General features: G+C 42.8%; 2 protein-coding genes across 2 annotated transcripts in view; one reads left to right on the top strand and one right to left on the bottom strand.

Annotated features, from left to right (window-relative positions):
• Positions 1–6,885: 6,885 nt before the first annotated feature.
• On the top strand, positions 6,886–14,896 carry LOC119651854 (serine protease snake-like). Its single transcript, XM_038055656.1, has 2 exons — positions 6,886–7,024; positions 14,076–14,896. Exons 1-2 carry the CDS (start codon positions 6,957–6,959, stop codon positions 14,668–14,670), a joined length of 663 nt encoding a protein of 220 aa, XP_037911584.1. The 5' UTR covers positions 6,886–6,956; the 3' UTR covers positions 14,671–14,896.
• Positions 14,897–23,190: 8,294 nt separating this feature from the next.
• LOC119651840 (serine protease snake-like) overlaps positions 23,191–26,773 on the bottom strand; it is a 35,332-nt gene continuing 31,749 nt past the window's right edge. The window contains exons 3-6 of the mRNA XM_038055638.1: positions 26,649–26,758; positions 26,417–26,581; positions 23,638–23,890; positions 23,191–23,583 (exon numbers count right to left, since the gene is read on the bottom strand). Coding sequence (XP_037911566.1) covers positions 23,413–23,583; positions 23,638–23,890; positions 26,417–26,581; positions 26,649–26,758 — 699 coding nt within the window. The 3' untranslated portion in view covers positions 23,191–23,412. The remainder of the gene's footprint in view (positions 23,584–23,637; positions 23,891–26,416; positions 26,582–26,648; positions 26,759–26,773) is intronic.

Genomic DNA, 26,773 nt, shown 5'->3' with positions numbered 1-26,773 from the left:
AAGGGGGGTTGCCGGGTAATTTTCTAAAATGTGGAAATATGCTATTATTAACTTTATTTGTGCAGATATCGGAACCGGGTGTATTTTGCAGCCTAGATTTCGTAGAGACGCAGATTTTTAGGTTGGATAGGCTCTGAGAACGAGCCCTGTTACACTTTTTGATGATCATATTTTGAGCCCTTATTCCTCTATGTTTCACCCGATATCAAATATCGAACCAGTTTCGAAAAGTATTAATTGATACCCGACATGGCCACATTCTATGAAAAAAAAATTTGCACTCTCCATTCACCTGTATGGGGAGCCCCCGATGTTGTGCGGTGATTACACTTGATGTAAAGAATGCCTTCAATTCCGCTAGATGGAACAAGATACTTGAGTCCCTAATCAACTTAGGCGTGGCGAGGTACCTGGTGCGTATCGTTGCCGACTTCCTAATCGGTAGGATTCTGTGCTACGAATCAGATGAAGGAATGAAATCATACAAACGACATGCGGAGTTCCACGAGGGTCTGTCCTAGGGCCACTCTTGTGGATTATTATGTATAACGCGGTACTGACGCTAGACCTTTCTACTGGTGTGGTCTCCATTGGTTTCGCAGACGATATTGGTGTGACGGTTGTTGCACGCCTTCTCGAAGAAGTCGAGCTTTATGCAAATGAAACAGTCTATGAGACCCTGGTTAGAGAATGCTGGTCTATAGCTCGTAGAGCATAAGACGGAAGTAGTACTTGCTACCAAGTGGAGAAAATGCACTTACATGAAGATCGAAGTTGGAACGCAAACAATTCATTCCAAGCCTGCACTTAAGTACTTAGGTGTAATGATTGACCAGAGGTTAAATTTCAGATTGCATGTGGAGGGTGCAGCAGCCAAGGCATATAACGTCAGAGCGCTGGTTGCGAGAATGCTACCAAATATAGGTGGCCCAAGGCCGAGACGTCGACTCCTTATTTCGAAGGTGGTCAGTTCGATCCTACTGTATGCAGCCCCAGTATGGGCAGATGCACTGAGAAATATAGCAAATAAGAGAAAGATTGGAGCTGCGTATCGCATAAGTGTACTCTGAACATGTTGCGCTTACAGAACAATATCCAATGAAGCAGCTTGCGTGATAGCAGAAATGGTCCCGGTTGAAATCCTGGCGAAAGAAATATAACGACTTTACGATCGAACTTATGTCACCGGAGAATCTCCTGTTCGTCGGCGACAGTTCGCACGAACTGACACTGTCGTGGAATGGTAAGAGAAGTGAGACGAGTCAGAAAAAGGCCGCTGGACAAAATTATATCGAGCATACCTGTATCAATTTGGGCGTGATGATTCACCATATTGCCCAAAGTGCCCAAATATTGCAGAGAATGCAGAACACGTCTTTTTTCATTGTCTCAGATTCGAAGCCCAGGGCTGCATTCGAAGCTACAACCGGGGAGCACTTTACACCCGAAAATATAATGGAACTTATGGTGAAAGCAAAGGGCATATGGACTGAAATCGAAAAAGTAATTGCAGCCATCGGAAAGAAGCTTAAGCAGGAAGAAGTCACCCGGAAGAATGAACACGAGAGGAACACGAATATTACCAAGAGCACAGAATAAATTCTTATCCAGCCCCGCGACGTAATACCAAATGGGAAGTTTTGAAAAATTCTTTCACCATTTGGGTTTTTATAGCTATTCCTGTGATTATAATTTCTTAGTTAAGCTTCTATTCTTCTCCTACTCCTTCCTAAAGGTCCCACCAAGGTGGAAAAATTGTTGCCCATGACGCTGTTTAGCCTCTTAGGAATCTAGTCTTCTAAAATCGTTCACTTCCTTCAAGATATTAGCGTTGTCCAACGACAAATGATGTCCCTGCTCTATTATATAATATGTCTGGCAACCACGGACCTTATGTGTGGGTTATTCTTATTTTTAGCGGATTCGGGCTCCTTTAAGTGTTCTAGCACTAACTGTCTGGACTAACCATTTTGTTTGCCCTACGTACATCTTGTCGAAGTCTGGGCAGGAAATCTTATAAATCCCGCTTTTCTCTGTACCCCAAGATTCCTAAAAGCTGTCTGGCATCCTGACCTACACCATCGCTCCATCTTAGGCAGGGTCTGCCTCGCCTTCTTTTTCTGCCATAGATATTGCTCTTATAGACTTTCCAGGCTGGATCATCCTCATCCATACGGATTAAGTGAACCGCCCACCTTACCCTATTGAGCCAGATTTTATCCACAACCGGACGGTCATGGTATCGCTCATAGATTTCGTCGTTATGTAGGCTACGGAATCGTCCATCCTCATGTAGGGGGCCAAAAATTCATCGGAGTATTCTTCTCACGAACGCGGCCAAGAGTGGGCCATTTTTCTTGCTAAGAACCCAAGTCTCCGAGGAATACATGAGGACTGGCAAGATCATTGTCTTGTACAGTAAGAGCCTGGACCCTATGGTGAAGCGTTTCGAGCGGAACAGTTTTTATAAGCTGAAATAGGTTCAGTTGGCTGCCAACAACAGTGCGTGGATTTCATCATCGTAGCTGTTTTCGGTTGTGATTTTCGACCGTAGATAGGAGAAATTATCAACGGTCTTAAAGTTGTAGTCTCCTATCTTTATTCTTCTCGTTTGATCAGTGCGGTTCGATGTTGTTGGCTGGTTGGTTTTCGGTGCTGACGTTGCCACCATATATTCTGTCTTGCCTTCATTGATGTGCAGCCCAAAATCTCGTGCCACCTGAAGGCAGTTTGTACCTCTCGGGTGGTTCTTCCCATGATGCCGATATCGTCAGCATAGACCAGTAGTTGGGTGGACTTAAAGAGGATCGTACCTCTTGCATTTACCTCAGCATCACGGATCTCTTTCTCGAGAGCCAGGTAAAAGAGGACGCATCATAGAGCATCCCCTTGTCGTAGACCATTCTTGATGTCGAATGGTCTTGGAAGTGACCGAATTCTCTCATGACCGTGTACAGTTTTACCCTGGCTATGCTATCATAGGTGGCTTTAAAGACGATGAATAAATGGTGCAACTGTTGTCCATATTCCAACAGTTTTTCCATCGCTTGCCGCAGAAAGAAAATCTGATCTGTTGCTGATTTGCCTGGAGTGGAGCCACTTTGTCATGGGCCAATGATGTTCTGAGCGTATGGGGTTATCCGGCCTAGCAAGATAGCGGAGAATATCTTATAGGTGGTACTCAGCAACGTGATACCTCTATAATTGCTGCACTGTGTGATATTTCCCTTTTTATGTATGAGATAGGTAATGCCTCGTTGCCAATCGTCAGGCATTGATTCGCTGTCCCATACCTTGAGCATCAGCTGATGAACCAATTGATGTAATTGGTCGCCTCCAAATTTAACCAATTCGGCTGTAATTCCATCGGTTCCTGACGACTTATGATTTTTTAGCTGATGAATTGCACAGAATGTTTCTCCTATACTTGGTGGTGGCAGTATTTGTCCGTCGTCTCCAGTTGGCGGGACCTCCAACTCGTCGATGTTCTGGTTGTTCAGTAGCTCATTGAAGTACTCATCACATCGCTCCAATATGCCCATTCTGTCGGAAATCAGATTTCCCTCTTTGTCTCGGCGGGATGAGCATCGAGGTGTGTAAGGCTTCATCCTGCTGACTTGTTGGTATAACTTGCGCGCCTGGTGCGATTGCTCCCTGTACTTTTCGAGTTCACAGACCTATTGCTTCTCCTAGGCTTCCTTTTTCTGTCTGTGAAGTTGCTCCTCCGCTCGACGGAGTTCGTGATAAGTCTCTGTGCGTGCCCGCGTTCGTTGAGAATGTAACATTACTCGGTATGCAGCATTCTTCCGTTCCGTTGCTAGCTTACATTCATCGTCAAACCAGTCGTTCCGACTCCTTTTGCGACTGGGGCCAAGTATGTTTGTGGCCGTATCGATAATAAAGTTCTTAAGGTGGCTGTGAAGATCATTTGGTGATGCTTCATCTCCTGGTCCTCTGTTGACTGCGGTTATTGCGGCATCCATTTCCCTCTTATAGGTGTTGCGGAGGGTTGTGTTGTGGATGGCTTCAGTGTTAACTCTCAAATGATTGTCACAGAGGATTCTGGGTGGTGTTGTTATTCGACCTCGGAGCACCGTGCCAACGAGATAGTGATCTGAGTCTATATTGGCCCCCCTATATGTTCTGACATTCATCAAGGCTGAGAGGTGGCGGCGTTCAATCAACACGTGGTCAATTTCGTTAAAAGTGGTCCCGTCTGGAGAAGCCCACGTATGTTTGTGGACTGCTTTCAGCGCAAGCCAGGTATGATTTTGATATTATATCTGGGAAAGGCTTCGAGGGTTCGTTCTACTGCCTCGTAGAAGGTATCCTTCTCCGACTCTGAACTCTGCAGTCTCCTCTGTACGGGTGTGAACGTTAATGATGCTTATATTTCTAAATTTGCCTCGCAAACGCAGAGTGCATAGCCGTTCGCTTATGTTTTCAAAGCCGATAACAACAGGTTTCATTTTTTGGCGGACTAAGAAACCTACTCCTAGCACATGGTTTACTAGATGACGACTATAATATATGGTGTAGCGGCTCTTCTCCAGGAAACCGGTCCCTGTCCAACGCATCTCCTGTAACGCTGTTACATCAGCCCTATATTGGGACAGGCTATCGGCTAGCTGCTGATCAGCTTGATCTCTGTACAGGCAGCGCACGTTCCATGAGAAAATGCGTAAATCGTTCTTCCTTTGTCGTTGCCGGGTTCGTCGTTTTGTAATCCGTCCAGTCCGAGGCTCCTGTTGTGGCTTCGTAATAAGTTGTTTTCTGTGCAAGGTTGTCAGCCCTACCCAACCACCGATCTGGAGGACCAGTAGGTACAATTTGTCCCATTTTTAGCCGCGGGAGACTCGACTTCATCCTTCTCCGTCTGCAGCTTTTCGTTAAGAAAGAGCTCTCAGCGGTCACCACGTGGAGATGGAGATAGGGTTTGGTAGTAGAGCTGTTGGTGTTGGTTCAGCAGGCATTTCCCAGGTTTTATGCTCCATCGTGGGTACCAATCCACGTTTCGCCCTGGGACCTATACTACCCTCCGACCGCCCAAATCATACGATCAGAAAACCCGAAACTTATTAGAGGTTGCGGGGATAACATTGGGAATTTGAGTGTCAAATGGACTCCGGAACGACTTATAGCTCGAGGAGAGACCATTTTCAGCATTCATGTTCCTATTAGAGGATAGGTTTTGGGATTTCTTCTTCCACCCAAAATACTGAATATCAATATCACACTAAAGTGCTACAATTTGTTTTAATTTTTTTTCCCACGATAGATCGTATATCTATTATTATTTTGACCGCAGTGGTAGTAGTTCCCTACCTTCTCCCAGAACACTTACTCAATAGGACTTTAGTGGCTCTTCTTTTTCAACCGCACTTAGGGCCGTTCTTAAGGAAGTTTGCAGAATAGATTGCGTAAATTTTCCACATGAATCCCATTTGTGTCGTAAGAAAAACGTTTTTTAAAGTTTATATATGAATGCAATATTTCAAACTTACAATGCAATATTAGTCCGATTTGCATTTTCAAAATTTTTTATGTATACATGCCCACTGACAACTAATTCTTTTTACCTTAAAAGCGGGACTATAAAGGACGCTGCTGGTATGTGCGCCTTTTAAGGATTCAACCAAAATGCACCACAGGAAAAAGTAACTCAAAGTTTCAGCCACAAATCTTGAATACATCTCTAAGGAGGCTAGAAATATGTTTCCTGTTAACCAGGCTCTTAAGAGTTGACTATCTTGTGACCCTCATAAACGCGAATCAGGTGCCTGCTCCACTTGTCCTTCTTCTAATTATGGGTGTTCAGGCCATTCTTTTTCAGTTTTAATGATGCGGTCGTGTTGTACCTCTCCTAAGAATTTCAATTTTAATTTTTACCGAGGAAAAGGCCTACAAACAAATTTTACCTGATCACCAGAGTTAGTTTGGGTTTTCCAGTAGCCTGTTCTCAATATTTAATCCCTAGCTCAGTTCTCAATTCATCTGCGCCTTGTAAACAATAAAGTGCGAAATGGTTTCCGCGTTTCTATCCGTTTATGTGATTTTGCTGGGAGTGTTCTTAGTTGACCGTAAGTGTTTTTATTTAGAAAGTGTCGTACATATTTTCCTAAAAATTAAATTATAATAATTTCAGCGTCGCCCATCGCGTTTGACATTGTCCATATTACGAAAAGTAATTTTACGCCAGTTGTGATTGATAATATTCGCAACAAGCTGGAATATCAAGTTAGCCCCACCGAATCTAAGGTTCCACTGAGCAATTTTCAGCCAAAAATTAAAGGATCGTCGATCAAACTCGGAAGCACAGCCACTACTTCAATTAGGGGTTATATAAAATTTTTTGACTCTGAGAATGAAACTTTGGAGGACGGGTCCTTATGTAAGAGAACCTCGGACGGTGCGAGCGGGTATTGTATCAAAATTACGCAGTGCCAACATGTTTTCAAGGAGTTTAGGATGTTTGGGACAAAAATCGACGTTTGTGGATATGATGGGGGTACCCCGATTGTTTGCTGTCCACTGGCAACGAGAACAGGAGAGAAAAGAGATTTGGATTCCAAAAAGAGGGTTAGTGCACGATGTAAGTCCAAGTATGGATGTTACTTGTCTTTCTAGGTGGCTTCAATGAGTCAGCCGATCCTACATGTCCGGTTTTACAATAGAAAATTTCTTTACAGATTGTGAGCAACATAGCGAATCGGGAACAGCTCGAAGTGAATTCATTCGTTTGGTAAATAAACCCGCAGTAGTAGAAAAGGAATCGGTGCCAGTTTGTAGATTCCACCTGCCTTTGATTGTTGGAGGCGAAAGCGTTTCACCTGGAGAATTCCCACATATGGTATGTAATTTCAAAACGGACAATTCACGGGATCGAAAGAATGTAAGGAATATTCCTATTATAGGCGGCAATTGGATGGACGAGACAAAGCAAACCGATCAAATGGATGTGCGGTGGATCCCTGATTAGCGAATATTTCGTATTAACAGCTGCACACTGTGGACAAGTACGCGGGTAAGTAAAGTCCTTTACATTTTTTATCTAAATCGAAATTTCATGCTTGTTGGAATATCTTCTCAAAAGTAAAGATACAGTTGTGCTGTCTCCATACACTATGACTGTGCTTATCCCCTCCCTGCACTCCTACCAGGCCAGGAGCGTTATAGAGGAAGAGGATTTTAAGTTTTTGGATTGGACTCATGATTTGGAAGGTCCTTGAGGTTGTTTTACTCTGTTTTACTATGGTAGAGTTGTCGAACTAGTGGATTAGGTTGGTCCTCCGTCCTTTTGAAGAACTTTTCTAGGAGGCTGAGAACGTATTTTTGGAAAGGTTTGACTTTGGCTCGCCTATCAGCGCAGATAATGGGTCCTATTAAAGTATTGTACAGGGTCAATTTGGCTTTGGCTTTCTTGCGGAGAAGAAATTAGTCGCTGCTAACTGCGCCGCGTGCCTTGTTGATAGTGAGCTCAAGGTCTGGGTTGGAATTAAGGAGTTCATAAAGTTTAACTGCTAAGGATTTGATCGTGCCAGGTCAAGGGATTCTCTGATTCAAATTTGTAAGCGATTAACTTGTCTGTGAATGCCTATAGAACTTTGGTATTTAGATTTTTTCCTGAAAATGCAGATTTCCGTGTTTGCATAGTTTATCTCAATTACCTGTATAGATCTACCAGATAGTTTCCAAACGCTTTGGATGCTCTGTTGGGGTGGAGGCTCGATTCGAAGATAAGTGTATCATCGGTGAATTGAAACGACGGAATGTCATCCGTGAAGATATTATATAGGGTTGCTCCTGAAATGGATCCTTGCAGTACTTCCCATGTTACTGGCAAGAGATCGGAGAGTTCATTCTCCACGCTGCCAAAGAAGTACCTGTCTTAGAAGAAGCTTATTTACGACTAACAATTTAATTATCGGAACTAGGATCTCGTTATCAATTTGTTTATATAGAGGTCGGTTTACCCACACGGAATCAAAGGCCTTTTCTAGATGTAGCGTGCACACAGGGGTCGGTTTTTTGTTGTCATTTAGTTTTGAGACGATGGTTTCGTGGATGTAGCTTAATACGGCTTGTGTTCCGTGTTTGAAGCCTAGCCCGAACTGGTGATCTGGTATAATTTTATTGAAATTGCAATGTCGGACAAGCCCAATTGAACACGTTTTCTCAAACACTTAGACAATAAAGATATGGGCTCATTTGAGAAGCGTCTTTTCCCCGATCTCAATAATTCTCGCTATTTTCCAGGTAGAAGAAAAGTAGCCATTATTAACGCAGTTGTTGAAGACTGCAAGAAAAAATTTTAACGAGGCTTTGGGTAGGTTTTTTATCACAAGGTTCGAGATTTCAACAGACCCGGCAGACCTTTTACCGGTTAGGTTTTTGGTTAAGTCAGTGAAAATGTTGCGAATCCATTGGTTTGACAGAAGAGTTCATTGTGGTGAAATTTTAAAGTTTATAAGAATGCTCAGAGACAAAAGCTGATTCAACAATCAACGATATAGCCGGTTTTTTTGAGGCGGAGATGTCGTGAGCTGAGTCTCGAAGAATTCGGCGAGGACTTGCGCTTTCCTATGTCGCTGCAGATGGGTTCCCCGTTCTTGATAAGAACGGAGTTGCGAAATTTACGTTTGCCCGTTAGACTATTAATATGCTGAAACATATTTGGCCTGCGTTGAATATCTGCTAGTTTTCGTGTAAAATGTTTGTTCCGAGAATTCGCCACCCGTACCCAGGCAATTAACCCGCGAAAGTAATACTTTGAATTTTGCATTGACCGTATTTCCATATTTCTGGAAAATCTGTTGGAGTTTCCTTCGCCAAGTTTGCCTTTCATGTGTAACATGATATTAAGATCAAGCGAGTTGTATTGGAACTCATTTACTTTGTGTCTCAGGATAAAGTTATATCCGCTGGATTGGGCATTTCCACTGCTCGCTCTTGAGATGGATTCCTTGAACGCAGTATATGTTTGATTTCAGAGTGTCAGTCAACACTTAGGGAATGGCACGTTGGGCGTGTGAGCTCAGAGGCACTCAGAGTTAAATGTGAGAACATTTCATTCTATAAGGTCATTAAAAGTTTGATAGCAGCGAGTAGACGTTGCTCATTGGTTTGGCTCGATGCAAGGATTTCGACCAAATTTTTGAAATTTGCTTGGTTTTCATTTTGCGTATTTGAGACCGTCTGGGATGCAGTTATAGGAAGAGAGTTCCTAGCAGCTTGTGACTATGACACGCCTGGTTGTGCCAAGCTTTGTGACATCGGTGTCACTGACTGCTTGATTCGTGAAGCCTCATTTGCTTGCTTCCATTCTGACAACCATTTCTTTGTATGCCGTACATCCGCGGTAGCTTACAGTTCATTTTCACCGCAATTACTGAAGCGGAGCGTTTCTGTTGTGGGCCTTAGTCACCCCCCCCCCCCCCCCCCCCTCTATGGGTGGCCCTTAGTGCACTTTACGCACCTGCGCACCATTGAACAGTTGACGAATTTCACTTCAATATAATTAATCAATCAATTCAATTAATTACCATCTGCCGTGACTTTCGGTCACGCTGCTCTCAGGGCAGCGAGGTGGCAGCATCTGATGAGTTGCTTCTTTCAGGGATTTCAAAAGATCAGGTACATTTCATTTTCTGCACTGTATAAAATTGAATTCGTTGTTGTCTCTGTCTTCATTGGTTATGGCTTCAACAGGCATGCTGTCCACGACCGCCTCTCTTTTGCTGTCGTTGGTCAACACCACTGGGCTCCTACTGCTTCTCGCTGGCTTCCTCGTTCCTGCCTGCTTGTTAGCTGGCTTGGTCAACTGCGGACTGTTCAAGCGTAACTGACAGGCCGAACTGATCGTGGATGGCGAATTTTATATATATCCACAAATATGCCCTGTGAGACAGCGCCTGATAAGATGTGTTGGCCTAGACGAAACTGCAAGTTTTCCGTTTCGTTCTCCGTTGTTGGGAGCTGCTTTCCACACAATTTCTTCATTTTTCAGAAGTTCCGGAGGTACATTGTCAATACTTGCTTGCTTTTCTTGATTTCGGTGGTTGGTTTCGTTTTTAAGGTTTTGTTTAGAAACAAAATCTGTCTGTCTGGCACTTGCAATTTCCTCGAAAATAGCTACACCTATTGGTATGAAATTTGGTGGATGCATTATGCAAGGAATCCCCTGCAACGGCCGGAATAGAAATTTTAATGAAAAAAATGATAATAGACAGGGTCACATCATTTTCATCCTAGACGTATCATTTCTGTCCAGGCCCGAGTTTTCTCTCCTCAGCCCTATTGATGAGCTGTGCTACCATCGTATCGACTCAAGAGCGGTGCTTCTCATTTTATTCTTTCTGGCCGTTTCCGCTGACATAGCGAAACTAGTCTTCTCAGAGTCTGGACACGTCATTTTGTGTATTCCGTGTTTCAATTCAACAAGCTTTTGGAATGCAGGTCATTATTAATCTTAATTATAAACGGGTCAATCAAGAGGGCTGACAGGGGGTCCTCCATTGGCATATATCCGGTTCCTTTGTAAAATTTCTTCTAAAAATCAGGTAACTTTGTGTCATGTTTACATGTTGAACGTGGATAAAATCCGCAATTTGCAATTGAAGTTTTAGATTTAACATAGAGACATGGAGACATTTTCTCTATTCATGTTCAATATCAGGCACTCTTTGGCATAACCGTTGCGAATCTGAATCTGTATAGAAGCAAAAAATATGAATAAGAACATGATTACAGTCAGTCAGGGCGTCTTATATTCTAGATCTCCACTTCCACTTTTATTTGAATCACAGCTTCGACAGAGAGGCTGTTTGCGACTAATTCCCTGATGATAGGTGTTAGTCTCGCTAGAGTCGAACCGGCAATTTTTGTTCCATCACCGTTGCTTTTTCGAGCACTTGCATTGGTTCGAAGTAACACATATTTCCACATATTCTGAAAAACAAATGGAAAACAATTGTAGATTGAGAAAATGTTATTACAGCAGGACAATACCATGCTTAAGGAAATTTGTCAAGGAAAAATTGCTGCGAAGAAGCTAGACACAGGAAGAGCACAACTGAGCACCGAAAAAGGTATTTGCCAGGATAAACCGAATTGTAGCAGAAAAAGGAAGATCCGTCTTTTTCTACTTAATAATGAATTATGTTAACGAAGGCTTCCTAGAGGAACTATTATAACCATATTACTGGTTAGAGTATGCTTGTTAACTATAGTGTGTGAAGCAAGCCTACAACTGACAGCAATTTTAGTATATTTCCTACTTTAAAGTATTTAAAATTGGCATTTGGTATTAAATATTCTCCCAAGTGCCGACTTTCTCCGCGCAGGATCGCGATATCCCTAGCATCCTTGATCAGTGTGTAGTACTGTGAGTCGGAGGTTCTTTTTTGTGAGGTGTAAATAATTTTTCGAGCGCTTGGATTTGTTTGCCCACATGAGCAACCTGGACTGTTCCATTCCTGGTAGATTCGGACAGTATAGTTTTCAGCGTCGTAGCCAGGAACCTGTTTTCGATTCCACAGAAGGGTTCTGGTTTGTGTAGAGACGTCCTTGTTATTTTCTTGCCTAGCTAGTCCATGGCCTGCAACACAGAGTATCCAGATCTTATTATACGAGCCGAGCGTGTTTAGCCTCTCAGGGCATTCCTATACTAGTTTGGAGTTCACCTGGTAGGACCTAAGTGCCTTAATCGCTGCTTGGCTGTCGATCAGAACAGCAATATTCTGTCCCGTAGAGTTCCTTTCGATGATGAAGGGGGCACATATGTTTAAAGTATGTTTTCCATAGACGAACGACTCTGGCACCTGCTCACTCTGCTGTGAGGGATCAGTCAGTGCACCAGGTCATCAGTTGTTAAAGCAGTGGGTCACTATCCCTTTCTCACAGTTTGCTCTGTTACTTTTACCTGTTTTAAATTTCTTGTCAAAATGAAACCTCGTTGTAATGTTATCCGTTGGTATCAGTAATTCGGAATACTGCCTAGAAAGAATATCAATTTTCCTTCGATTTAGGGAGCTTCTCGCCTCACTGAAATTTCCAGTCATTCTGAAGATCGCCCTCCTTGTTGCGTATGTATGTGAAGACGGAGAGGAGTTAATTCCAGAAAGACCCCCAGGGATGTTGGCATGTCTTCATTGCCCCCATGTCCTCATTGTCCCCACTGATACTCAAGCAAACCAATCTTTTTCCTGCTATGGACCTGCAAGTCGTCAGAGACCTCGTAGCTTTCCGATATATGTAATCAAGTTCCTAGTGAATGGTACTATGGTAGATTTGCTGAATTGATGCGCAGCGCCACATTCTTGGATCAAGTACTATTAATTCTTAATCCAGTTTAGATTCTACCACATAGGGTATTCTCCTCGACTTGTATTCCAGTATTTGTTACCCCCCTAGAAGCTCAGCAACTACCATACTCCACATGAGCGGTGGAGACTCTTGAGTAGTGTTCATGTCATAGCTGTCGGTACTTCTGTTTGCCTACTCTTCAGTATTCTGCCCATCCGAAAAGCCAGGGTGTTCTCACCCCTTGCGGGTGCATCCTGTATCTCGTACATAGTGCCATTTCTTTCGTTTCTATTCCATCCCGTGATGCATCCGTCAGCGGTTGCAAGGCAGTTTCGGTTAATCGTTCTGCCCAGTAAGCGTGTTGACGTTGATATAGGGGATTAAGCATTAGAACGTTTCGGAATGAAGACCACTTTTGCTCGCTCCTTCATGGTAACTATCTAAAGGGTATGCTGCCCATACCATCCTTAGAAAGAATTCCGGGATGAGTTTTAAGCCCGTCTAGAGTAATGCTGGGAAAATGTCATCTACTCCGGGTAGTTTAAAGGTTCTCACTGTCCACCTTACTCTAGCTTTCGAGCACACATTTTCTCCTATTCGTTTTGCTCGTTGTTGGGGTATCAGGCAGAATGTTGTGGCTTTTCTGTACTACATATGTACTCTATCCTTCTCATTCTTGGTAAATGACCTTTGTTCTTTAGGTAATGAGAGGATATCGCCCTGTTTTTGACTATGTGGTTGTTCGATCCCTTCACAGATTTCCCTGAAGCCACTGCGTTTTGCTTCTCTGATCGTGTTGCTATACGCCAGTGTTCAGTTTGTTTATCCCGGTTGAAGAGTTTTCGGAATTCTGTTCTCATTCTGGCTAGGTTGCTGTTCTACCAAGGTACATCCTTAAATGACTTGAACGTCTTAGCCGGGCAGCTGGCCTTATATATGACAATGACAACTTTTTTGAAGTTTCTCAAATCCGGTTCCAGTTCGCTCCTGAAATCACCGTATTTTTGTAGAGGAATTATGTTATTGACATGGCTTGCATAAGAGTAGGACTCTCTCTATTCTCCTGGAACTTCTTGCTATTCCTTTTATTTCGAATCTGATTATTCTATGATTCGACATAGAGGGCTCATTCCACATCCTCGAATTCTTGATCAGCCCGAGTGCTGGCCATGAATGTTGGAGTGTTTCGTATGTTGTATATTCCTAACTTGTTGTTAACCATAAAAATTGTTTTCCCAGACTTCGTGATGGGCTGACTCCGCAGTCGAGGAGAATAGGTAGCGCTTTCTTCTCGTAAAACCTCATCAGCGATTAATTTCGATGGGTTCTGAATGTCGTTTCCTGAGAAGTGGGGTCACGACTTCCATGTTCCCAAATATTTCCACCGGTAACCAATATAGGGTCTAAGTGTGATTGATGGATGTTTACAGCGACTATATAAAAAATAAACTGGGCTCAATATGATATATTTCCTGATTTAGTTTTTTGGGATCCGAAGGTACGATACTTTATAGGGACCTCCTTTGGATTATAATATATGAAGTAATAGACGACTGACCCAGAATGAGGTCAGAATGATATACATAATTATATCATTTATCTATCATATCACCCCGACATCGATATCTATTGCAAGATATTTTAAATTATCTCCGCTTTATCTTGGATCTGGGAATAGCTATCAGAAGTTTCAAACCTTTTTTCATTTAAATCTTATATATTAATATTAAATATTTATGGTATTAATGTAAGTGTTCTTTTCGATATTTTAGAGTCCCACCCGACGTTATTCGACTTGGAGCGCACAACCTTTACACTACAGAAGAAGAATACACGAAATTTGAAGATTTCCGCATAGAAAAAATAATAAATCATCCAGAATATCGTCAGAACGCCTTCTACAATGATATTGCATTATTTGAATTGAATCGAGCTGTTCAGTTTAATCAGTTCATTCGACCCGCGTGTCTTTGGCAATCACCAGAGTTAACTATGTCGGAAGCAATTGCTACTGGATGGGGTCGACTATCGTTTCGTGGGCGGAAGGCTAAAGATTTACAGAAGGTCGTTTTAGATTTGATCGATCACGAAACATGCAACAATTCTGTTGGACTGGAGGATGACCTTAAAATGGGGATCACTGACAGTCAAATTTGTGCAGCACATATGGAAGGCGGGAAGGATACATGTCAAGGGGATTCCGGCGGACCTTTGCAAGTATTAGTACCTAATCATAAGTGCACTTACTATGTTATTGGCATAACGTCTTTTGGAAGATTTTGCGCGACACCCAATACGCCAGGCATTTATACAAATGTTTATTATTATTTAGATTGGATTGAAACAATTGTTTTTCAAAATAAGTAAATTTTATATTAATAATCAATTACTAGAATGTTGATGGAGTGAAGAATGACGGGGCTCTATCTTTAATAAAATTGTACAATATTGTTATATTTGTAAAGCACCAAGTGCTCTAAACACTACGACGATACTAAAATATTTAATTTTATTATGGTGTATATTAATGTAAGTAGCTTCCAATATATGTATGTAACTGGTAAGGAAATGATATCTCATTGTTCCAATTTTTAAAAAGAAAATAGTTAAGGTGAACCGATTTTCGCCGAGATTTATTTGTAATATTGAAAAACTTTTTAAAATCTAGATTTAAGTGGTGACCATTCCTTTGCTTGATAGGAATGCAAATATGTTTTCCTCTTACTTCTGCAGTTTCGAACCAGATTACAGAAATTATCTTGAAATGACGTTTCAAGCTAGAATAAGTACTTTTTCTGTGATATTCATGAAATAAATTATTACCGCCAGTCCAAATGTTAAAAATATGATTATTATCTTTCACTTTTGGTGTCAATATCTGTGTAGCTTTCTTTTCCCCTACAGGTAAATGTGCCATATCAGGTGTGCAATTTTATGGATGAGGTAAGATTAATGATCTAGTTCTAAGTTATTTCAACAGTATCATCGAGAGTTCAAATCACAAATACTCTTTCTGCGTTGAATTCTCTGAAAACTTCAGCCATTGATCAAAAAGAGTAACAACTGCGAAAAAACTCATTCATTGATATGTTTTGGAGAAAAATTCGAGTGAAATATATTATTTACTAATTGACATTCGTGAAAACCACTGACTGAATTTAATTAATTAGTTTTTTTGGCTTTTTTCTTTTCTTCGTTTGTTCTCTTGCATTTCCAATCATTTTAAGGCTTTGTGTAAACACAAAACCTTATTAAAATCGATTCAATGTCTGTCTGACACACCCGATTTACTCGAAAACGGCTAAACCAATTGTCACGAAATTTGGTAAGAAGGTGTGGTCTGTGAATCTCTTTACATATACGCAGTGGCGCTGTTTTGTGTTGAATTTGAGGGGGGCTCCTCCATACATGTGAAAGCGGGGTGTACATTTTTTGTCACCAAATATGATCATGTGGGCTATCAAAGGAAAGGACTCAATTAGTACTTCCCGAAAATGAAGTGAAAAATCTGAAAGAAAAATCAGGGTGATGTATCTTTACGGCATCTAGGCCTCAAAATACATCCCGTTCCGATATCTCGTCAAATAAAATTAATAATAATACATTTTCATATTTTAGAAATTTACCCGACAACCCACCTTAAGTTCATCTTATAAGCATGAATAGTATAGTAGTAGTATAAGGGATAATATAAGGCACAAAAACTTTATACCCGAAGCGCGAGTTTTCTACCTGTGCCGGTGGTAGCTCAATGGGGAATTCGTCGAGAACTCTCCGCAACATCGAGCACGTATCCAGAATGGTATACTTCTGTGAAGCTGTGAATGGCTTACTTCCTGTAGCTGACGATATTATGGCAACTACAACCACCCGCTCGAGACACCAAATTTCTTTGAATGCCCGAGTCAGTGGCTCATAGTTTACCTTCTTCTCCACGTATTTTCGTTCGATTTTGTTATTATGGGGGATAGCAATATCAATAATATATGCAGAGCGACCCGTCTTGTCAATTAACGTCAGGCTTATTGCGTGGAATGTCACGATCAGTTAGAATTTAATAATAGTAATAATAATCGTTGGCGCAACAATCCATATTGGATCAGGGCCTTGAAATGTGTTAGAGAACTTCATTCAGTTAGAATTTGCCGGTCCCAATACATGTTGCAAGCAGAATTACCAAGCACTGCTTGCGGCTCGTATCGGTAAACCGGATATATTCCCGTGATCAGCTCATGCTTGAATGATGGATGACCTTACATACAGCATTATGCCTGGTCATGTATTGCATTGGTGCCATAACAGTTCAGTCAGAAATGACATGGTCCACGTCTCCAACGCTGAACCTCACATTCTGCACTGGTCGTTCTTCACCCGCTCTTTCATCACGAGCTTTTTATAAACTCGGTTTGCGACCACGCCGTCCTAAATGGTATACATGAATGCCTCTGTCTCAGCAAAGAGCTCCTCAGCACACAGCCACCTGTTCGACAAATGCAAATCGACAAATGGCTGCTATGGCTTCGACTTCCATTCATCGATCCGCTCTTGGCCCGACTTCACCCTATTCAGAGGATTGAAAGATCGGTCCTTCAAGTTAAGTGAAATCAGTCCAAAGTCTGCCTTACAGACAGCCGTATGCAAGGGACTCGCCTGCTCCTTGCTGTAAAAATAAGTGCGTAGCGAGTCGACTTGGCGATGATGTTATGCAGCCACGTCAACTACGCTCCATCCGCTCCACGGCAGTCTTCGAATGGTGCATTCGGAATTTGGACATTGTAGTCCGTATTCGCTACTGGACGTATTCCATATCGGTGTTCGTCCACGGAAAAATTCCGAATCCATAAGCCAGTGATGGGATAGCGAATGCATTCAATGCGTTCATTTTATTGTTCCCCGAGAAATGCGATTTCAGTACCAGTTTTGCACGTCGCAGGAATTCGGACAACAAAGCATCCTTCAGATCACCAATTCAGTTCAGTTCTTTGCAGAATTCCTAGGTATTTGTAGAAGTCTGTCTCGGTCATAGCTTGGACGTTGAGGTCACCAATGTTATGTCCGACATGCGGCTCGTGATAACCTTTGCGGATGGCTTGGATTTGAGACTCGTCTAATCCAAACTCCAACCGAATATCAGGGCTGAACATGTCTACTATTCGCAACAGACTTCTAAGGTGCTCGTCAGTACCAGCATACAGCTTGATGTCATCTAAGTACATTAAGTGTGTCAGCTGGCACTCAGAACGTAGGCCATATTTGATTGCAAAACCATGCCGTCTAGCATCATTCAGTAGACATGAAAGGGGGTTAAGTGCCATGCAAAACCAAAGAGGACTCAAAGAATCCCCCTAAAAGATACCCTTCCGTGTAGGGTTAGGCTCTGAAGTATTCGCACCCTCAGATGTACGCATTGATAAGGTTTTATGCCACCCTGACTGTTGCTAAAAAATTTATTAGTTTCGGATCAATGCGATACAGATGTAGGGCATCGATTAGCCAGGTATGCGGGACGCTATTGAAAGCTTTGGTATAATTGATATAGCAACTAAAGAGATTTTTTTGGCCTCTAGTTGTTTGTCCGACTACTACTAACTACGAAGTCGATAATGAATTGCTCTTTCCAACTCCTTGGCAGCCCTTCGCTCCTCGGACAAAATAGTGTTAGCCTCGGGGTGGGCATTGACTCTTCCACTAATAATGGACGTTATGAATTTGTAGAGGGTTGCTAAGCGAGTGATCGGTCTTGTATCCGCGGGGTCCTGCACTGAGAAAGAGTGGAAATTTTCCCGGCTGACTAATGACCTGATTTATGCTATGTGCCCACCGACTGTGTACGCTGGAAAATTTCTTATACCAGAATTTCTGTACCCGATCCAGATCAGGGCCTCCCAGTTCAGCGAGTTGTTTATGGCTCGTGGTACTTCCTTTTCGGTAACATCCGCAAAATTCATGCCAGGTGTAGTGGCATGGCAGTAATCCACTCAGCATGCTGGGCAAGTAACCTCCGAAGTCCACCTCAATACTCTTTCGCTTTCGTCACCGAAAACTGCACTGTCTGGACGCTCTGTTGGGATTCGTTGAATGATCTCTGGTTCCTCGGATACGTTGCATTCTGGACACGTCTGGAATGACTTTCGTCATACCGTCGTAACCGACTGCATACGACAGAAAGTTTTTGTTTTAGTGTGTCCAGAATTTCAACTACGGATGTTTCACTGGGGATGGCATAGTTCCTGCACAACCTTCTGCACTTTATTCTACACCCATCTGCTAGCATTACCAGGGATGATTTGAATCAGTCTAGCAATGTCCTGCCTTAGTCAGTCCCGCCGACATTCCAGACAAATTTTCCATGGCCACTAGCGCGAAAGCGAATCTTCTGTCCGTGCAATATGACAGCCACAACTGCACCACAATACACAAGTAATTGTAGTTGCAGCAGCCACATATCAGCACACAGTTGAGATGCAATCTTATCATTGATTTGAGATAGAATTCTAGAAGGTGCTGGAGATGCATAGAACCTAGGAATACTTGAATTCTATACACGCTCTTTGGAATTCGTCCCAAACTTCACCGGAGACTTCAGAAGGACAGTGGAGAAGGGTGCTTCGGGGAGTACTGAAACTGTTGCCTGCAGTACGGGCTGGTGTTGTTGATGCCGCCGCCTCTGCTCCCATCGACTCTGGGTCACCAGTCTCTCCGATGACCTCAAGTCGAACATGCTCCCTGATGATGGCCGGGATTGTGTATTTCTATTATTTTTATTGATTTATTATTTATTTACTTTCCCTTTCTTCTCAACTAACAGTTTGAAATTTGGTTTGGCTACTATTCTCGGTTTCCTTTCCTGATTTTGTTTAATTATGTTTACTCCTGCTTCACCAGTGCATAGTAGCAGTACATAGTTCAGTTAACTAATTTTCTTTAGTTTGAGAACTTAGCTCTTCCCTCCTCCTCTTCTTTAACCCAGCAAAACTTTCACTAAAAAAGGGGCATTTGCTAATAGAATCGCCTGAAGATGTTATGGCAGAGTGGAGGGTGGAGGCAAGGGAAACATCGATCGCGAATGCAATCCATCGTGGATCCTCCCGTTCGATCGCTGCACTCAGGTCCGGGGTTTTACGGCTCCTCGCGCTCGGTCGGGCCGTCATTTCTTCAGGTTTAGCTCGCGTGTTGGTCAGGTGGTAGGCTCGCATGAGTCTCCTAGTTCGTTTATTTTTCAGGTCCCATTGCATTGGAAAAGACATGTGAATTTTTGCAAAATGACACGTGAGGGATCGAAGTGTTTAAAGAATGGAGATCAGGCGTCGCGGCATTTGTGGTGAATGTAGTGTCGCATCCCGTAGCGTACCTGACATACCCAAATTTTATAATGGAATATACAAAATGACAATCATCATCATCAACGGCGCAACAACCAGTATCCGGTCTGGGCCTGCCTTAATAAGGAACTCCAGACACCCCGGTTTTGCGCCGAGGTCCATAAATGCGATATCCCTAAAAGCTGTCTGGCGTCCTCACCTACGCCATCGCTCCATCAGGCAGGGTCTGCCTCGTCTTCTTTTTCTACCATAGATAGACTTATAGACTTTCCGAGCTGGATCGTCCTCATCAATACGGATTAAGTGACCCGCCCACCGTAGCCTATTGAGCCGGATTTTATCCACAACCGGACGGTCATGGTATCGCCCATAGATTTCGTCGTGTCGTGTAGGCTACGGAATTGTCCATTCTCATGTAGGGGGCCAAGAATTCTTCGGAGGATTCTTCTCTCGAACGCGGCCAAGAGTTCGCAATTTTTCTTGCTAAGAACCCAAGTTTCCGAGGAATACATGAGGACTGGTAAGATCATTGTTTTGTACAGTAAGAGCTTTAACCCTATGGTGAGACGTGGATTTCCTCATCGTAACTGTTATCAGTTGTGGTTTTCGACCCCAGATAGGAGAAATTGTCAACGGTCTCAAAGTTGTATTTTCCTATCCCTAGTCTTCCTGTTTGACCAGTGCGGTTTGATGCTGTTGGCTGGTTGGTTTTCGATGCTGATGTTGCCACCATAGACTTTGTCTTGCCTTCATTGATGTGCAGTCCAAGATCCCGCAGTGAGTGCCGCCTGGTCGATCTGGATGAAGGCAGTTTGTACGCCTCGTGTGGTTTTTCCCATGATGTCGATATCGTAAGCATAGGTCAGTAGTTGGGTGGACTTAAAGAGGATCGTACCTTTTGCATTTACCTCAGCATCACGGATCACTTTCTCGAGGGCCAGGTTAACCAACAACGTCAACAACGTGATACCTCTATAATTGCTGCACTGTGTGATATCTCCCTTTTAATGTATGAGACAGATAATGCCTCGTTGCCAATCGTCAGGCATTGATTCGCTGTCCCATACCTTGAGCATAAGTTGATGAACCACTTGGTGTAACTGGTCGCCTCCATATTTACTTAGTTCGGCTGTAATTCCATCGGCTCCTGGCGACTTATGATTTGATTGATGATTATGAACCGATGAATTGCACGGATTGTTTCTCCTATACTTGTTGGTGTCAGTAGTTGCCCGTCGTCTTCAGTTGGCGGGACCTCCAACTCGATGATGTTCTGGTTGTTCAGTAGCTCATCAAAGTACTCAACCCATCGCTCCAATATGCCCATTGTGTCGGAAATCAGATTTCCCTCTTTGTCTCGGCAGGATGATCATCGAGGTGTATAAGGTTTCATCCTGCTGACTTGTTGGTAGAACTTCCGCGCCTGGTGCGGTTGCTCCCTGTTGCTCCCTATACTTTTCCAGTTCACAGACTTGTTCGTTCTCCCAGGCTCCCTTTTCCCGTCTGTGAAGTCGCTCCTCCGCTCGACGAAGTTCGTGATAAGTCTCCGCGCGTGCCCGCGTTCTTTGAGAATGTAACATTACTCGGTATGCGGCATTCTTCCGTTCCGTTGCTAGCTTACATTCATCGTCAAACCAGCCGTTCCGACTCCTTTTGCGGCTGGGGCCAAGTATATTTGTGGCCGTATCCATGATAACGTTCTTCAGGTGGTTGTGAAGATCATTAGTTGATGCTTCATCTCCAGGTCCTCTATTGACTGCGGTTATTGCGGCATCCATTTCCCTCTTATAGGTGTCGCGGAGGGCCGTGTTGTGGATGGCTTCAGTATTCACTCTCACCTGATTGTCAGAGGGGATTGTAGGTGGTGTCGTAATTCGAGCTCGGAGCACCATGCCAATGAGATAGTGATCCGAGTCTATATTGGCCGCCCTATATGTCCTGAGATTCATCAAGGCTGAGAGGTGGCAGCGTTCAATCAGCACGTGGTCAATTTGGTTGAAAGTGGTTCCGTCTGGAGAGGCCCACGTATGTTTGTGAACCGCTTTCCGCGCAAACCAGGTATTTCCTACAATCATTTCGTGTGACACTGCTAATTGGATCATCCGCAATCCGTTATCATTGGTATCCTTATGAAAGCTATGGGAGTCAGCGTATCGCCTGAATACTGGCTCCGTTCCTACTTGACTGTTGACATTTCCAAGCAGGATTTTAATATCATACTTGGGACACGCTTCGAGGGTCCGCTCAACTGCTTCGTAGAAGGTATCCTTCTGCGACTCTGCAGTCTCCTCTGTAGGGGCATGAACGTTTATGAGGTTTATATTTCTAAACTTGCCTCGCAAACAAAGAGTGCATAGTGTTTCGCTTATATTTTCAAAGCCGATAACAGCAGATTTCATTTTTTGGCGGACTAAGAAACCTACTCCGAGCACTTGGTTTACTGGATGATCGCTATAATATATGGTGTAGCGGCTCTTTTCCTGGAAACCGGTCCCTGTCCATCGCATCTCTTGCAACGCTGTTATATCAGCCTTATATTGGGACAGGGTATCGGCTAGCTCCTCACCAGCATTCGGGCTGTACAGGGAGCGCACGTTCCATGAGAAAATAAGCAAATCGTTAATCCGTTGTCGTTGCCGGGTTCGTCGTTGTAAGATCCATCCTTTCCGAGGCTCCTTTCGTGGCTTTGTAACATCGGTTTTCCGTGTAGGGTTGTCAGCCCTACCCAACCCCCAACCTGGAGGACCAGTTGGTACATTTCGTCCCGTTTTTTTTAGAATCGCCTGAAAATGCTAGGGCAGAGTGGAGGATGGAGGCAAGGGAAACATCGATAGCGAATGCGATTTGTCGTGGATCCTCCCGTTTGATCACCGCACTCAGGTCCGGGGTTTTACGGCTCGACGCGCGTGGTCGAGCCGTCATTCCTTCAGGTTCAGCTCGCGTGTTGGCCACTTGGTAGGCTCGCCTAAGTCTCCCAGTTCGTTTATTTTTCAGGTCCCGGAGCCGAATGTTGTATTGGAAAAGAAGTGTGAATTTTTGCAAAATAATACGTGAGGGATCGAAGTGTTTAAAGAATGAAGATCCGGCGTCGTAGCATTTGTGGTGAATGTGGTGTAGCGCCGCGTAGCGTATATGGGGTCGTACCGCAAATACCCAAATTTTACAATCGAATATACAAAATGACAATACAATTTAAAATTCTAAAACAACATAACCGTACTTTCGATAATTTTCTACCATTCGGATATGAGAGCTAAAGATGAGGGAAAATCGAATTAAATTAAGGCCGGTGTCTTAGCCAAATGGTGAATGGCCGACCAAGTGACTTTCCAATAGAAAAACAAGCTGAAGGGGTTGATTCAATGAACATGTTACCATACTGCGACGAAAATTAAAGAGTCAACAAAACTTCTCGATTATTTTGTCTCTTATAAAGAGGTTTTCCATATTGTGGCGATGATAGTAGATCTGGTATTGTGCATAGTACTCCCCCCTTAACTTTATATTCTATTTTAAAAAAGGGACAGGACAGGGTAAGCGATCCGAATAACAAAAATGTTTTCCATTTAATTTGAACAAATTTCTGTATATTTACACATTTCTTAAGCTAAAGGAATATTAAAAATTATATTCCAAAATATAACATTGTCTGAACTTCGTAAACTAAAATTCTATCAATTGTACATTTTAGCAATACTTATTTCATTATCAGTTTCAACTTACATAAATTTAATAATTAATTTTATTGAACTTGTAATTGGGAAATATTTCCACATTTTATTCAATTTTAGAAGGGCCACACTATATTTTCTATCCATTCCACAAATGAAGGAATTCTCGTGTAAACACTTGGATATTTACCGCCACAGAAGATTCCATAGGATGTGATCCCAATTAAATAATAGTAAGGTCTGCCATGTTTCATTGCATTCATTTGAAGTGGTCCGCCAGAATCACCCTAATAATAGCAGAATAAAATGATATGTTAGAGCGAAGATCAAAGAAAATTTACCTGGCATGTATCTGTGCGTCCGCTAGGATCTATCGCGCAAATTTGAGACTCGATTACTCCAAGATTGGCTGCAGGAATCGGTGGTAGTCGACTGTTGCATTCTGTATTATTCATAATTGTTAACTTCAATTCGGTTAAAGTCTTTGTTTGAACCCCGCCAAATTCAGTAGATCCGTACCCCATGGCTACAACATTATCGTGGGGAATTTCAGGTTTGCTCCAGAGGCAAGCAGGTCGGACAAACTCTGTGAAACTGAAGATATGCATTAATAAGGAAAATTTATTCATCCATGGATGTAAGGAGTGTAGTTTGGAGTTCTTCTAACTTAAAAGCAACAACATTAAAGGATTATATGGATATTCTGCCGAGGGGCTGCCAGGGAGTAAGTGTATAAGTTCTATGCATTTCTAATCAATTTTGAATAAGTTTTTAAATAGCCCCCTAATTATGTACGGGGACGACATTGTTTTAATCTGTGGGGGCAAATATGAAGATATACTATGTGATAGAATCCAAACTGGACTAAGGGTTACTAGTGCCTGGTGCAGGAAGGTGGGACTGCGAATCAACCCAGCCAAAACTACCATAGTACCATTCACTAGGAGGCATAAGCTTGATCACCTGAGAGCCATAACATTACATAATATGGAGGTGAAACGAGAAACAGATGTCAAATATTTGGGAATTACGCAAGACCAAAAATTACTCTGGAAGACACATGTCGGAAACACTTGTCGGAAAGCCACGAGGTATCTGATGACTTGCAGATCCATAGCAGGAAAAAAATTGGGTTGCAGCCCGAAGGTACTACTTTGCAATAGTAAGGCCAATGATTACCTATGGAGCGGTAATCTGGGCAGAAAGAACCGAACTCAGCACACAAGCCAGGGAATTACATAAGCTCCAAAGGCTGGCTAGCGTGTGTATCAGTGGGGCAATGAGGACATGCCCAACGGCATCTCTGGAGGTCCTTTTGTGATTAACCCCTCTCCATCTGCACATACAGATGCAGGCAAGAAGATCAATATTCAGGATGGCCGGTAGTATGAGTGAGGCGGGGAGCTGCCTAAATAGAAGGAAGATTGATATTCTTTCTAGGCGGTATCCCGAATTCCTGATACCAAGGGATAATGACAACGAGGTTTCACTTCGATAAGAAGTTTGAAACACGTTGGAGTAGCAAGGCAAACTGGGAGAGCGTGGCTGCGACATACGGCTTCAACCAGCAATTGATTACTTGGTATACTGACGGATCCCTCACAGTAGAGAGAGCGGGTGCCGGTGTCATTAGTCCAAGGAAAATGTACTTTGAGCCAATGGGCAGGTACACTAGCGTATTCCAGGCGGAAATATACGCCATAGACAAATGTGCCTCCTTTAATCTGCAAACAAACTACAGGGGGCAGAACATAGCTATTCTCACCGATAGCCAAGCAGCGATCAAGGCACTTAGGTCCAACCAAGTGAACTCTAAACTGGTATGGGAATGCCTTGAGAGACTGAATAAAAACACTCGGCTCGTCCAACAAGGTCTGGATACTTTGGGTTCCAGGCCATGCTGGGTTGGAAGGTAACGAGGCAGCGGACGAACTAGCCAAGAAGGGGGCAGGGACGTCTTTACACCGGCCAGAACCCTTCTGTGAAATCGGAAATGGTTTCATGGCTATGAATCTAAGAAATGAAGAGGAACGGTTGAGGGATCTATACTGGGCGGGTCTACCAGGGATGGAGCAGTCCAGGGTGCTAATTGGGGGATACGAACCCATGCGCATAAAGGATTGCTTAAACCTCACCAAAAAGAACCTCCGAATCATAGTGGGAATTCTCACTGGTCATTGTCGGCTGAACTATCACCTTGGGAAGCTAGGGATATCTACGGACACTGCCTGCAGGAGGACGAAACCTCTATACACGTCCTGGGACAGTGTCCGGCACTTGTACAAAGTAGGTCGAGGCATTTGGGAGAACACTTAATACCAGATTCAAAGTTGAAAGATCTGGAAGTAGGGAACATACTAAAGTTCCTAACGGTTATAGGCCTGCGTAAGATACTATGATCAATAGGTACACTATAACCAGTAAAAAGGGCACAATAGTTCTTCAAGGACGCGGTGTGATTTTCCCTTAACAGAATAATAATAAGGAATAATTATGTAATAATATTTCTTGTGTTTTTTGTATTTCTTCTATCTTATTCACATACAGTAGACATGCCATGTTGCTGAGGTCGTAGCTTAACACATTTCTCTTTTCATCTGAATAACAATCGTTTTAAAGTCCTCCAGAAAAACTTTAGCTCCCTCGCGCCGGAAATTATCCGCAGGTCATTAGCAATTCCTCATAATTAGCCTTAATTTAAGAATTAATTTTCTAACTAACAATAAGGTGAAGCATATTTTCAGCCAAGAATGGCTGTACGTAAACTTGAAGCTGCAGACGAATATATTATCTCGGTGAGTAGTCGATTCGGGGTCATTCGAGACCATGCTCATGAAAAAAGGCTGACCGCGCGAAATCCGTACTCGAGTTTTTTTGCGAAAGTTGAGCAAGGCCGAGGAAGGTCGTTTGGTTGTCCGGATTGAGTTCTGGTAAAAGGTCATCGTCGGACAATACCCGTATTCAGAAACCGAAAAAATGCGCAAAGTTTTAATAGTGTCGAATGAAAAGTCGGTGTTTTACCCGTTGCTTCAGGAATTTATGAAGTGTAATTGCTGTGCATATTTATTCAATTATATTTAATTATAAATATTATTGTAATTGTTATAATTATTGACTTACATAGCTTTCCTATTCAATTCAATAAGTCCAATATCATTATAGTACGCAGCAGAGTCATACATAGGGTGAATATACGTCTTTATCACTCGGAACGTTTGAGGGAATACAGTATCTTCTCTTTCGACTAAATTTAAATCTCCGATTTTAACTAAGTCTGGTGTTTTGCTGGAATTGAATAAAGATGAATGTAATTTGTTATACGAGTATATACGCGTATCCAAACGAAACTTACCCATTTACTGATACACAATGTGCTGCAGTCAAAACAAAAAAGTCGCTTATTAAGTTTCCGCCACATTTCCAGTCGATTTCGTCCGTTTCGAGAATCCAACCGAGTGCAGACTGCAAAAAAATTAA

Source organism: Hermetia illucens, chromosome 3 (genome assembly GCF_905115235.1).
Source record: "Hermetia illucens chromosome 3, iHerIll2.2.curated.20191125, whole genome shotgun sequence".
NCBI lineage: Eukaryota > Metazoa > Arthropoda > Insecta > Diptera > Stratiomyidae > Hermetia > Hermetia illucens.
The sequence above is the reverse complement of the archived record's forward strand: the minus strand, read 5'-3'. Positions and strand labels throughout refer to the sequence as shown.